Source organism: Cheilinus undulatus, linkage group 6 (assembly GCF_018320785.1).
Source record: "Cheilinus undulatus linkage group 6, ASM1832078v1, whole genome shotgun sequence".
Classification (NCBI taxonomy): Eukaryota; Metazoa; Chordata; class Actinopteri; order Labriformes; family Labridae; genus Cheilinus; species Cheilinus undulatus.
In genome coordinates, this window is record NC_054870.1 from 6,699,708 (window position 1) to 6,714,406 (window position 14,699).

The window sequence follows — 14,699 nt, forward strand, 5'->3', positions numbered from 1 at the left end:
GCTTCACAATAGAAGAGTCTGGGTCCAGAACTGGCCTGACTGCAGTCCAGACCTTTTACCAATAGAAAACATTTGGAGCATCAGAAAAGGAGAAATCCACAAATAAGACCCAGGGCTGTTGAGTTGGTAGAATACATCACCAACAATCCTCTCCTAAAACTCCAGGAGCAGGTCTACTCACTTCACAGACGTTTACAGACTGTTGTTAAAAGAAGAGGGGATGCTAAACAATGGTAAACATGGCCCTGTTCCTACTATTTTGAGATGTATTGCTGCCATCAAATTAAAAATGAGCTAAAAAATGTTATGAAATGTTAAAATGTCTCAGATTCAAAATCTGATATGTTGTCTATGTTCTATTGTGATAAAACGTGGGTTTATGAGAGAAGGCAATCAGTGAGTTATGGTTTTATTTGCATTTTAGACCGTGTACCAACTTTTTTGGAACTGGAGTTGTAGTATTAACATTAGCAGCTACAATGAGAAAGATGAGGTAAATATAGCAACTAAAGTCAGGCAGCTTATCCTTTATAATTATGGTAAAGGACATGAGGCTGGTAGTAGTGGAACTAGTCAGAGTCAGGCCCTGAACCCCTGATGACCTAAAACACAAACATCCGGATGTTTTTCTCTCATTAGTGTAATTTTTCCCTGTTCCCTTTCCTTCAGAGTCTGAATATTTTGAATATTGTAAATATTTCTCCGTGTTTTCATGTGTGCAACAGTTTGTTCTTCTCCCCCTTAAAGGCCTCCACTCTCTCCCCCCACACTCTCCCACCATATGGCGTGTTCACTGCCCGCTCTCCGTAGTGAATGGGGTCGTTTCCTCCCACCAGATTCCCCACAGACCCTCATCACACACACCGCTGCGTCTGATTGGCTGTTAAAGGTTAATGGGGTAATGAGCGGCCTCACGCCAGCTGCTGCTGACAGACGCAGAGAGAATGATGGGAAATTTGTTATTCTTACTTTTATTTATGATGCAGCGTGTCTGCAGTCGTGTTAGCGCCCCCTACAGCCTGCAGGGATCATCACACACATGTTTAAATACTGTATGACACAACAGGTTTGTCCTGAGGGGGGCGCTGGAATCGTCCTGGGACATCTCCCAGGGTTTATCCTCTGAAGAAGAAGACAATATGTACACCATTATTATTCAATTTTTTTTAATTGATAAATGTGCATACTATAATTTCCATCATATTTAATGATGTCATAACAAACTCAGTCTCTGATCAATAAAACCCTTCTAGCTGTATGTACGGTGGCCTTGAGATTCAACCACAAAAATATTCTCATTTTTTTGTCATACATATAGTTTTAACATATAATGAAATGTAAATTATTTTTGTGTAAATGCAAAATGTATTAATTTTCAAAGAAAATCTGATATTTCAAAACTGTTTTTCATGTTTTATAAAATGTAAAACTGAAACTAAGAGTAAACACAGACAAAACATTTTCACAAAAAAACTAAATAAATAAACCAGCAGTAAAAACTGAATAAAACTAAAGTAAAATCAGAAACAAAAACTAAAAAGAAATAAGAATTAAAACTAATGAAAAATCCCAAACTGTAATCACCCTGGTCCCTGGTGTTTAATGACTGTTTTTCTTTTTTGTGTGTCCCTCCACTGAGATGCCGTGCTCCACCCTGATAATGTCTGATTAACTTGCTTGTTTTCATTCTCAGCGCTCACGCCCTGCTGTGACACGTCATCCTCTCCTGCTCCACGTCTTTGCTCTTGGATCTCTTGAGAATCCTGATTCTCCTCTTAACTTTGTGAGTTTTCTCCACGGTCTGATTCCTCTGATGCCCTGCTGGTTTTCACTTTTATTGGACTGGATTAAGTAAGTTTACAAGTTTTTTTCCCTTTGAGTTTGGATAGCGGCTAGAGTCAGAAACATGGATGAGAGAGTGGGGAAGGACATACAGTGAAAGAGCCACAGGCTCTTGAACCCAGGCCACCCTTGTACATGGGGTTCTACTTAACCACTAAGCCATCTGCCCTCTTTTTTGCTTTAGTTTGATCTGAACTTTGACCTTAAATTAGGAAATAAAGAAAGAACAAAAGGCTGACAAAAATCTATTTGAGGAAGCTAAGATGAATGATGGTTTTAAAAAGAAAAAAAAGATCTTGGAGGGTTTTAAGTGTTGATTGATTTATTGATTAGATTTATTTTCCAATTTTTGAGATCAAAGTCAGAATTATGAGATTAAACTCAAAATTCCAAGATGAAAATCAAAATTATGAGATCAAAGTCAGAATTCCAAGATGAAAGTCAGAATTCTTAGATCAAAGTCAGAATTCCAAGATGAAAGTCAGAATTCCAAGATGAAAGTCAGAATTCTTAGATGAAAGTCAGAATTCCAAGATGAAAGTCAGAATTCCAAGATGAAAGTCAGAATTCCAAGATGAAAGTCAGAATTCTTAGATCAAAGTCAGAATTATGAGATTAAAGTCAGAATTGTGAGATTAAAGTCAGAATTATGAGATCAAAGTCAGAATTATGAGATTAAAGTCAAAAGAAAACTTTTTTTCACTGGCTCTAATATTTTTCCGTCATATTGAGGCTTTTGCTCCTCAATATTGCTGCGGTGCTTCACTATATCTTAAAGTGGGGAGGCAGTGACTATTTTAGAATAATTTAGTGGATAAGTGGGTTCTTGACAACTGAATAAAACACAAACACTCAAGTACTCAGCAACATTTGCTTTTAAATAGTTACCCCTTTTTGATGTGAAATTACAGCAAACAATTGTTCCTGCCCTCAGATTTAGTGGTTCGATGGTTCTACTAATGATAAAATTATCCATGTCTTCTTTATTAAGTAGTTGCAAAACTAGCCCAACAAGTTTTATTGTGCGTTTGTGTTGGCCACGTTACAGTCTCCCTTTAATATGACGTCATCAGTCGGCGTCGTGCCGCTCTTAAACTGGAGTAACAGTGCAGAGAAGAATGAGGAGCTAATAAAGGTTTAAACACCGGAGCAGCTGGTGGAGGTCTGAGCTCGGTACGTACTCCGATACTCAATAGCTTTGTTTATGACACGAAAATACGTTTTTAGGGGGCATGGCGTCACTACGTAGGTAGTTTAACGGTGTCCAGCTAACAGGCTAACAGTGTTAGCATTTGTAGTTCTGCTTAATAACACTAAACTTTATTTACAGCCTGTCCGTCTGTGGTGGTGCTTCTCTCCAGGGATCGTTCAGTCATTTATCTAATAGTAGTTATAGCGAGTGAGTCAGATACTGAGGAGTTTCTCTATTAGAGAACCAGAGCTAGAGAACTACAGGACAGGTAAATCTGAATCAGCTAACAGCCAACAGTACTTCATCAGAGCTGAGCTCACCTAGATATGCAGAAGTATTATTCTTCTTCAACCCAAAACAGACAAGTTTTTAAAAAAATCTGCATTATTCACCTCTCTGTCATTATTAGGACTCAGAAATATCAACAACCTTTCTCTTATGTTGACTGAACTTTGTTGGCAACTTTTGGAAAAGTAGGAGAAACTGGCGAGAAGTTGGCTCTTCTTTTTCAACTCTAACAGCCTCCACTCTTCTTGGAAGACTTTCCACATGATTTTGGAGAGTTTCTGTGTGAATTTTTGTCCATTCATTCTGTAGAGCATTTGTGAAGTCAGGCACTGACGTTGGACCAGAAAGCCAGGCTCAAAATCTCTGCTTCAGTTCATCCCAGAAGTGTTTAGTGGGGTTGAGGTCGGGGCTCTGTGTGGGCCAGTCAAGTTCCTCCATACTGAACATCAAACCACATCTTTATAGTCCTTGCTTTGTGCACAGGGGTACAGTCATGTTAGAATAGAAAAGGAGCAAAATTTCTTGGTATGCTGAAGCATTAAGATCGGTCTTCACTGGAGATAAGGGGCCTAGCCCAAACCCTGAAAAACAGCCCCATACCATTATCCCTCCTCCTCCTAACTCCACAGTCAGAACAATGCAGTCAGACAGGTAATGTTCTCCCAGCATCCTACAAGCCCAGACTCACCCATCTGGTTGCCAAACAGAGAAGAAAAAGCATGATTGGTCACTCCACAGAACACATTTCCACTGCTCAAGACCAGCACAAAGTTCAGGAGGAATTTTGAACCATTCTTCCCGACAGAACTGCTTCAGCTCTCCCATTTTCTTTGGCTGTCTGATGTGAACGGCCCTCTTGAGATCATTCTACGGCATCTCTGTTGGATTCAGGTCGTTGCTCTGGCTTGGCCACTCCAAAAGGTGGATTTTGTTTTGTTGAAGCCATACTGTCTGTGTTTAGGGTCATTGTCCTGCTGCATCACCGCCCTTCTTCTGAGCTTCAGCTGGGGGCCTTGTGAACAGCCACCCTGACATTATCCTGAAAGATACCATGAAAAAGTAGGGAATTCATTTTCCTCTCTATGGTTGCAAAGCAGCTCCAAATCATGATGCTCCCTCCGCTGTGGGATGATGTTCTCATGTTGCTTGCTATGTGGTACCCTTTTTACACCATACATAGCGCTGTGTGTTCTTCCCCAATAATTCAACTGTAGTTTCATCAGTCCACTAAACATTGTCCCAGTAACACTGTGGAGGGTCAAGGTGCTCCATGGTAAACTCCAGGCATGCAGTGAGTTTTTTTTTTTATGAAAGCAGCAGCTTCTGTCATAATGTCCTGCCATGAACTCCATGCCTGTTCAATCTTTTGCATATGGTAGACTCATGAACAGAGACGTTGATTGTTCCAGTGGTTCCTTTAAGCCTTTAGCTGTTACTGTAGGGTTCTTTTTTACCTTTATGAGCATTCTGTGTTGTGCTCTGAGCGTCAACCTGGATGGATCCACTTCTAGGGAGAGTATGGTACTGTATCGTCCCCATTTGTGGACAGTTTGTCTAAATTTGGACTGATGAATACCTAAAGTCCTTGAGATGACTTTGTAACCCCTCTCAGTTGTATGCAGTAGGGCTGAACGATTTGCAGAAATAATCCAATTGTGATTTTTTTCCCCCCCAATATTGCGATTTAATATGCGATTCTTTTTAGGTTCCTCAACTTATGCACTTTTCAGAGTGATAATGAAGTCGTGCTACAATAGCGTGGCCGCTCACCGGCTCTTGGTTTAGGCTGGAGGGTCCTGTGGCACATGTCCAGCAGTGGCTGCCTGTCCAGTCTGAGAGCTTCTTTAAGTAATGCTGCTACAAAGACTGCAGAGTTGTTACCCCCTTCCTCAGGCACCCCCACAGTCCTGATGTTATTACGGCCCGATCTAGCCCCTAGATCACTGATCATCAACTGGCGGCCTGGGGGCCATATCAGGCCCCCCAAAGCTTCCTGTCCGGCCCCCAGAAGATCATTAAATTCAGAAAAGGAGGAAAAGAAGATGCTGTGGTTTTGAGAGTATCCCTTGGCTTTAAATGTCTGCAGCTGTTAAATCAATCCCACAAACAATTAATATTGAAATAACTTTAGAATGACTTAACATTTGATCTGTTTTTACTGAAATTTACTGTCATAATTAGTAGATATTTAAAAAAGGGTTAAGGTTGGCAGAAGTGCAGCAAAAAAGACCAGACAGAGTGGTGAAAAGTTGTTAGAGAGTAGCAAAAATGGGTGATAAGTGGCGAAATGGGATGAAAAAGTGGTGGAAAAAGGTTAAAATTTGGCAAAAATGGTAAAAGAGATAGAAGGGGCAAAGGGTATCAAATATTGGTTACAAATTACAAAAAATAGTGTAAAAAATGAATGAAAGGAGTTTAAAAAGTGGCAAAAAATAGAAGAAAAGAGGCAAAATGGATAAAAGAGTGGCACAAAGGGAATAAAACACGCATGAAAAAATGGTTTAAATGGATTAAGAATGGCAAAAAATGTGTTGTAGAGGCAAAAAGTAATAAAAATGTGTTAAAAGTGGCAAAAATTGGTTTTGAAGTTGCAACTGTCGCAGTTGTTGAAAAAAAATACAAAAAGGGCTTCAAAAGTGGCAAAAATAGAAGAAAAGTAGCAAAAATTGATAAAACTGGCACAAAGGGGATAAAAAATGCAAGAAAATTGGTTTCAAAAGGGGTTAAAATTTTGCAAAAATGTGGTTAAAGAGGCAAAAAGGTGTCAAAAGTGTCAAAAATGAGTTAATCACAATTGTGGAGGGCCCATTCTCTGGGATTTTCAGGGGTCTAGCCATCTCTGTTGTCAGGCTCCTTGTGGCCTGCTGTATTATAGATGATAGTGATAGATCTCATTGGTAATTCCTATAAATGTCCTGCATTTTTAAAGAAAATACAGATATTACTACAATAATTTTTCAATCAAACCCAAAATGTTGATTTAATTTTTGTGTATTTGAAAGTCTGGCCCCCAGAGTTTCTGTTGGGACTAAATCTGGCCCTTGTGCAAATCTTCTTAATGACCCTTGCTCTAGATCGTCGCATTTATTTTCTGATTTGGTCATGTCAGCAGAGAGGGTAGCAGTTTCATCTTGAATCATGACTATTTCATCAGTGCAAGTCGAGAAACTTAGCTCCATCTCCTCCACGGTACCTCTCAACTTTCCCGACTCTGCGTCAGTTGCAGCTCTGTCGGTGGTTAACTCTACTCTTCTTTACTGCTTGCAGCTCAGATTTGATTGTAGATAAATCCTCGCCGAGAGCAGCATGTAGCTTGGTCTTGAAAATATCCGCTATTTCCTTACGCATATAGCAAGGAGCTCAAGTTTCAGGGCTGAGGTATCAGCAGGTGCTTGAGGCGGGGCAGAGGAGCGCTCTGAGCGGGTAGGGGTATAACACGGGGGCGAGGTCCCAACCTGGGGGCAAAGCTGGAGTACAGTATGAGTAGCCTGACATCCACCTCTGCCTCTATTTGCCATTTTTAGGTTTCACCAAGAAATAAAAGTATAACAATACGTGAATTCTGGTCAAAGATCACAGTTTGACGCAAAAGAGATGCAAATAAAATAGTATTTAAATCAACGTCTGTGGGAGCCTCCTCGACCACATCTTACTCCATACCTAGCTCAACCAGAAGTCCAACTTGTGCATTTTTCAACAAATTCAAGCAATGAATCATTCTATATCATAACCTACATTCAGGCAGGAACACTCATCATACATTTAACCATTTTATTACAAAATGAAAAGACATTTTAACTTGGTGGAGAAGGCTCTGCTCTAAAGATGCTACCTGGGTTCGTCAAGCAGCATGCTTTGACTTTTCAGGGAATGCATGGCTAGGAACCCCATATGCATGGATTCATAAATGACAATGTGCATTGAAAAAAAAGACATTATTTCATAAGCAATTAATCAGCAGTAGCCTCAATCTGAATATGGGGGTGCAACAAGCTTTAAACTATAAAGGAGGCAGCTGGGGTGGGCGAGGTGAAGCTGACTATAAGCTGGCCGCAGCTGGGGGTCTGAACTAATGCTAAGCTTCATCAATATTAGATAGAATTAACTAGTTATTTCTGCTCATATTGCAAATTTGATACCCATTTCTTTATGGTAAAGTAGACCATTACCAGAAAATGTACAAAAGTTGTTTGTTTTTAGTTCAGAGGATGAGAACCATTGAAGGCATTTTTATTTCAAGCATCAATTTGCACGGACAACCTTAAAGCAGATGTGTATTTCTGTAGTTGGAGTCAACATGTAGAATTCTTTACAGAGTGATATGGAGAGCTGTTTGAATATATTTCAGTTCAAGAGAATGTATAAAGAGAGAACTTTACCGTGACTAGCATAAATAAAAAACGAAATGAAAGAATAAATGTGTGTGTGGGACATTGTGTTTGTCCACTTAGATGCCAATCAGATCACATCTGATGACAATTTATTGCAGAAAAGTAGATAACTTCAAAGGGTTCACATACTTTTTCTCGCTACTGTACATAATGAGTGATTCAGACAAAGTAAGTATGTTGATGTTTACTATAAGGCAGATCTACAGCTGTGTACGTGTATGGTCGATGTAAGTGTGTAATTTTATCATGTAAATCTACTCAAATAAGTCTTTGATGACTAAAACTGAAGGATTCTGAACAAATATTGAATTGTGATTTTTTTGACTGTGATGTTAAAGACTGGTGATTTTTACATCATTTTTCTATCTATATTGAAAAATATTAAATTATTCTTAGAGTTTTAACATGGTTGATGAGTATACTTTTTACAATTTCCACACAAACACAGATAATTAACTCTTTTATCTGTGTTTGAGATCTGTACAAGAGAATCTCTACTACAAAGTATTTAAATTATAATGGACCCTGTATGATTATTAGAAGACCATATTACAATTCCAATAAATTGGATTCCAATAAGTACCTAAATTTGGATAGATTCTTTTCTTCACTGCTGCAATAAAAAGTTACAGATTAGTCCATAAGAAAGAGTGAAAATATGTCATTAAGTAGAGACGGTACCTGCAGATGTTAAAGGACTGAATGATCACGTTTTTCCTGAAGTTTCTCCTGCAATTTTCCCAGGATGCAGCGCTCATAGCTCCGCACAGAATGAGCCGTCATGAAGAGACCAAGGCTTGCTGGACTTTTCCTCTGCGTGGGCTGCCTGCTTGCCTACCTGATGTTTGTGAAGCGGCATTATGCTGTGTCGAAGCCCGAGGCCTTCAGACCGCCTCCCAACATCAGCCCAGCCTCCAGGCACCTCGGAGATGATCTTCCCGCCTCCCAGTTTCAGTACGGCATCATGTTTGACGCTGGGAGCACCGGGACCAGGATTCACGTTTTCAAGTTCCAGATGGAGAGCAAAGGTACTGTAGAGCATGGGTTCTCAACTGATCTAGAGTCAGGACCCACCAGTGCCTCCTTATTGATGATTCACCATCCACATTTTCCCAGTCATAACCAAGTGTTTCTGATGAAAACGGGGCGGGTTGGACATCAGATAGGGCAAAATATGGTGAACATTTGTGCAGTTTGATGAAAATATATAAAAACAAGGACTGGACACACAACACTTCCAGCCTCACGTACCAGCGTTGAGACGTATAAACAGTGCAGAGGCTAACTGAAAGATTGTGACGATTCAGACGTTTTCTTTTTGTGCGTGGCACATTGTGGACTTAAAAATTAATGAAACTGCTTAATTTTAGGATTTACATAGCAGTGAAAAAGTATTGTCCCCCTTCCTGTTTTCTTATGTTTTTCGCATATTTGTCACACTCTGTCTTATTGTTAAATCATGAAGACTGACCTTAAGTGAGGCCTGCAGGTTCTGAGATGTTGTTCAGGGTTCTTTTGGGGCCTCCCGTATGAGTCAACCATGCAGTCTTGGAGTAATTATAGTAGGTCTGCCCTTCCTTGGAAGGTTCACCACTGTTCCGAGTTTTCCCTATTGGTGGATAATGGCTCTCAGCATGATTGGCTGGAATCCCAAAGTCTTGGAAATGTCTTTGTAACCCTTTCCAGACTGATAGATGCCATTGACTTTTTCACATAGGGCCAGGTAGGTGTGGGGGGGCTTTTTCCCCTTAATGAGTGAAATAATCATCCAAAACGGACTTTGGTATTTAATCAGGTTATCTCTGTCTAATATACTGATGATCTGAAATGTTTAAGTGTGACATATTTTCAAATAATAAGAAGTCAGGAAGGGGAACAAGACTTCACAGCACTGTAAATGCGTTCAGGCTGTTTTTGGCTCCTTTGACAAAGGCACTGTACTGAAAACTAAGACTATGCAAGCGTGCATTGAAAGGCTTCCCTCCTGTGTCAAAAATATAATGCTAAAATGAACCACCCAGATTCCAAATGCTGGATCTGCATTTTTGGAACCGAAATGGAAATTTCTTTCAGATATTAATGCGGTTATCTGGATGTTAAAGCTCTATAATCGATGCTAAATGGATTCAGACAGATCCCTTTAGATTAAACGGACATGTTTGTACAGCAGCCCTCTCTGAACTGCTTTTAGTGTATTTAAAATCCACACATGTTGGCCCCAAACATTAATTACCAGATGTAAATCCCAGCAGACAAGAGGAGCTTTCAGCGTGTAAGTCATGCTCGGTCGTGGAGCCACTGCCAGAGTCCAAATGGACAAAAACTCATTAGTGCGTTTTAAGGGGTTTTAGTTTATTAGGCTTAGGGAAAGTTTCCTGCAGAGCTTGGTCCAAATGCCTTCGTTATCGCATTTAAACGCTAAGCTAAATCACACAGGCTGAGTGCTGTTTTGGCTCTTTTGTTAGCATTGAGCTAACCGCACTAATGGCAGCACCTGTTAGTTATGCAGACGGGGATTGTCATTAAGAGCTTAGTGACAGCTCAAACGACGGCACTGATCCACGGTCAGTTAGTTAGGAAAATAAACTAAATTAAATCTCTCATCACTGCTGAAACACCAAGGCCTTTTTCTTCTTTTTACTGTCAGAAATATGAAATGAATGTTTGTCCTGTTTCTTGCAGAAGCTCCAAAGCTGAACCACGAGACGTTCAGGGCCATCAAACCCGGTCTGTCTGCATACGCTGATGATCCACAGCAGGTACAGCTCATATATCTGACCCAGTACTGTAGAAAACCACATCAAAACCAAGACTGATGTGAACCTGAACAGCCACACAGAACTGTGTCTTCCTCTGTCTGTACCGTAATTACCTCTAATGATAAATTAAAGCCCCTGAACTCAGTTAGAAACCAAAGAACAACAGGTTCTATCACTTTAAGCTCTCCTCAGTATGATGGTGACTCTGATAATTTCCCCCGTCTGTCCAGTGTAAAGCAGGAATCATAGAGCTACTGGAGGTAGCCAAATCCAGCATCCCCCCTTCTGTCTGGAACGTCACCCCCGTGGTGCTGAAAGCCACGGCTGGCCTCCGCCTGCTGCCTGGAGAGAAGGCCAAACACCTGCTAGACCAGGTGAGACACCTGCTACACTAACACCTTAGTCGGCAATTTGATGTCTGCTGAAAACTTCAGTTTAAAAAACGGAGAGAAAAATTACCAAGCTGATGTCAGCCAGGATGGGAGGTAGTCTGCCCATCCTTACATCTGTATATCCAAACTAAGAGCTGTCTGTCCATGCTTATAGTAAGGGAGGCTATACAGGTGTAGGTGAGGCTATACAGGTGTAAGGGTGGCTTTACAGGTGTAAGGGAGGCTATACAGGTGTAAGGGAGGCTATACAGGTGTAAGGGAGGCTATACAGGTGTAGGTGAGGCTATACAGGTGTAAGGGAGGCTATACAGGTGTAGGTGAGGCTATGCAGGTGTAAGGGTGACTATACAGGTGTAACGGTAGACAGACACTAATATTATACAATGCAGTCCTCTTCCTTATTCTGATTAGAGTTGCATCCCTGTCTATATTGTAACAGTGATATGTACATGATGTTATTGTAAAAATCGTTCGATTTGATTGTAACCCAGGTAAAGCTGTTTTTATGGTAAATGTTATCCTGTGTCCAGGTGAGGGCGCTGTTCCTGCAGTCTCCGTTTTTGTCCAGAGAAGACTCCGTGTCCATTATGGATGGCACTGATGAAGGTACAGAGACTTTAAAGCCGTTTTGTTCACTATAAGAATGAAAAGAATGATTACGGTGGTTTTCCTCCTCTGTTTTCAAAAGCAATTTTATCCACACAAGTAATGTTTTTAAAATAACCTTCTTTCACATTAAAATCAGAAAAAGCAGTGTTGTAAAGATCACGCCATGTCAGCGGTAGTCCATCCTTCAATGTGAGGGTGAAGCAGCTGACTCAGACGACAATGTCCTATGGGGCAGTATTGGTATCTTTGGGGTGTTGAAGGAGCATTGACCACAGGACTTCATTTCTAAAGACAAGGATTGAATGTTGGTGAATCTTTGATGGCTTCATCTTTAAAGACAACGATGGAATGTTGGTGAATCTTTGATGCCATCATCTTTAAAGACAAGGATGGAATGTTGGTGAGGCTTTGATGCCATCATCTTTAAAGACAAGGATGAAATGTTGGTGAGGCTTTGATGCCATCATCTTTAAAGACAAGGATGAAATGTTGGTGAAGCTTTGATGGCACCATCTTTTAAGACAAGGATGAAATGTTGGTGAGGCTTTGATGCCATCATCTTGAAAGACAAGGATGAAATGTTGGTGAAGCTTTGATGGCATCATCTTTAAAGACAAGGATGGAATGTTGGTGAAGCTTTGATGGCACCATCTTTAAAGACAAGGATGAAATGCTGGTGAATCTTTAAAGGCATCATCTTTTAAGACAAGGATGAAATGCTGGTGAATCTTTGATACATCTACTTTAAAGACAAGGATGGAATGCTGGTGAATCTTTGATGGCTTCATCTTTAAAGACAAGGATGGTATGCTGGTGAAGCTTTGATGGCACCATCTTTAAAGACAAGGATGAAATGTTGGTGAATCTTTGAAGGAATCATCTTTAAAGACATAGATGTAATGTTGGTTTATCTTTGATGAAATCATCTTTAGAACAAGGATGGAATGTTGCTGAGGCTTTAATGGCACCATGTTTAAAGATAAGGATGGAATGCTGGTGAATCTTTGAAGGAATCATCTTTAAAGACAGGGCTGAAATGTTGGTGAATCTTTGATGGCACAATCTTTTAAGACAGGGATGAAATGTTGTTGAAGCTTTGATGGCATCATCTTTTAAGACAGGGATGGAATGTTGGTGAAGCTTTCATGGCATTCTCTTTAAAGACAAGGATGGAATGTAAGTGAGTCTTTGATGGCTTCATCTTTTAAGACAAGGATGGAATGTTGGTGAAGCTTTGATGGCTTCATCTTTTAAGACAAGGATGAAATGTTGGTGAAGCAATGATAGCACCATCTTCAAAGACAAGGATGGGATGTTGGTAAATCTTTGATGGCATCATCTTTAAAGACAAGGATGGAATGTTGGTGAGTCTTTGATGGATTCATCTTTCAAGACAAGGATGGAATGTTGGTGAGGCTTTGATGTCACCATCTTTTAAGACAAGGATGAAATGTTGTTGAATCTTTGATGGCATCATCTTTAAAGACAAGGATGGAATGTTGATGAAGCTTTGATGGCTTCATCTTTTAAGACAAGGATGAAATGTTGGTGAAGCTTTGATGGCACCATCTTTAAGGACAAGGATGAAATGTTGTGAAGCTTTGATAGCACCATCTTTAAAGACAAGGATGGAATTTTGGTAAATCTTTGATGGCATTGTCTTGAAAGACAAGGATGGAATGTTGGTGAGTCTTTGATGGGTTCACCTTTCAAGACAAGGAAGAATGTTGGTGAAGCTTTGATGGCACCATCTTTTAAGACAAGGATGAAATGTTGGTGAGGCTTTGATAGCACCATCTTTAAAGACAAGGATGGAATGTTGGTGAATCTTTGATGGCATTATCTTTAAAGACAAGGATGAAATGTTGGTGAGTCTTTGATGGCACCATCTTTCAAGACAAGGCTGGAATGCTGGTGAAGCTTTGATGGCACCATCTTTTAAGACAAGGATGAAATGTTGTTGAAGCTTCGATAGTACTATCTTTAAAGACAAGGATGGAATGTTGGTGAAACTTTGATGCCATCATCTTTAAAGACAAGGATGGAATGTTTGTGAAGTTTTGTGGTTTTATCTTTAGTGACAAGGATGGAATGTTGGTGAGGCTTTGATGGCACCATCTTTAAAGACAAGGATAGAGTGTCTGTGAAGCTTTGTGGCATCAACTCTAAAGATAAGGATGGTATGTTGGTGAGGCTTTGTGACATCATCTTTAAAGACAAGGATGGAATGTTTGTGAGCCTTTGGGGCATCATCTTTAAAGACAAGGATGGAATGTTGGTGAAGCTGAGGATGTTGGCGCCATTTTCTCTTCATTTTTTCCAAACAGTAATCCTTAGTTGGCAACTTTTGGTGGAACTGGCTAGGTGTAAGGGAACCCCATCATGCTGTGTTTTCAGAAAACAACATATGTAAAAATCCTGTCTTCAGCGTTTTTATGCAGTTCTGTATTATACTGAGAATCAAGAAACAAAAAACAACCCATTTTTCAAGTCATTTTTTTTGTTTCTGTTTTTTGTTTTTCCCAAAAAGAAATTACTAAATGAAATGAATGTTTTGTTGTTTCAGCTTATTGCTATAATACTTTGATCAAAACAGAGAAATCAAAGAACGGAACGCTAGTGAAGTAACACCTGCACTGAGGCACACAAACGTAGAGAGAAAAGAAAGTTAAATCACCTGATGATGAAAATGAAGAGATGATAAAGAGTCAAATTTCATTTGTTAATTTATTTTTGGAAAAAATAAAACAGAGACACAGTAAAAAAATAATAAGATTTTCTTTTTCTTTTTCTTGACTCTAAATTTGATTAAAATGCCTGAAAATATCGTGGACAGGACTTTCTTTGTCTGTTTTGCCTTCTTTGTTTTTTTGTTGGTCTGGTCCGGATTAAAATGAAACTAATTTATTCAAATATATTTACAGCTGATTTTCTAACCAAAATATTGGTTGTAAAGATCAACAGAAATTTTCATTTCTACTGTTACCAATAATTCACTTTTTTAGCTGATATCTGCCGATACTGATATCATGCTGGCTAAATGCTGCATCCCTACTTTTTTAAGACCTCTTACTGGGAAACAGCTTGTTTCTCCATCCATCTATCTTCTTCCGCTAATGTGGTTCTGGGTCGCAGTGGTAACAGGCTAAGCAGGTCAACCCAGACATCTCTCTCCCCAGCAACACTTTCCAACTCTTTATGGGGAATCTCGAGGTGTTTCTAGACC

At 39.8% G+C, this 14,699-nt stretch overlaps 1 protein-coding gene across 1 annotated transcript in view; it reads left to right on the top strand.

Moving 5' to 3' along the window:
• Nucleotides 1–2,916: 2,916 nt before the first annotated feature.
• The window catches only part of entpd6 (ectonucleoside triphosphate diphosphohydrolase 6), a 32,140-nt gene continuing 20,357 nt past the window's right edge, over nucleotides 2,917–14,699 (top strand). Inside the window, exons 1-5 of the mRNA XM_041789717.1 lie at nucleotides 2,917–3,015; nucleotides 8,458–8,741; nucleotides 10,396–10,472; nucleotides 10,703–10,846; nucleotides 11,395–11,470. Coding sequence (XP_041645651.1) covers nucleotides 8,495–8,741; nucleotides 10,396–10,472; nucleotides 10,703–10,846; nucleotides 11,395–11,470 — 544 coding nt within the window. The 5' untranslated portion in view covers nucleotides 2,917–3,015; nucleotides 8,458–8,494. The remainder of the gene's footprint in view (nucleotides 3,016–8,457; nucleotides 8,742–10,395; nucleotides 10,473–10,702; nucleotides 10,847–11,394; nucleotides 11,471–14,699) is intronic.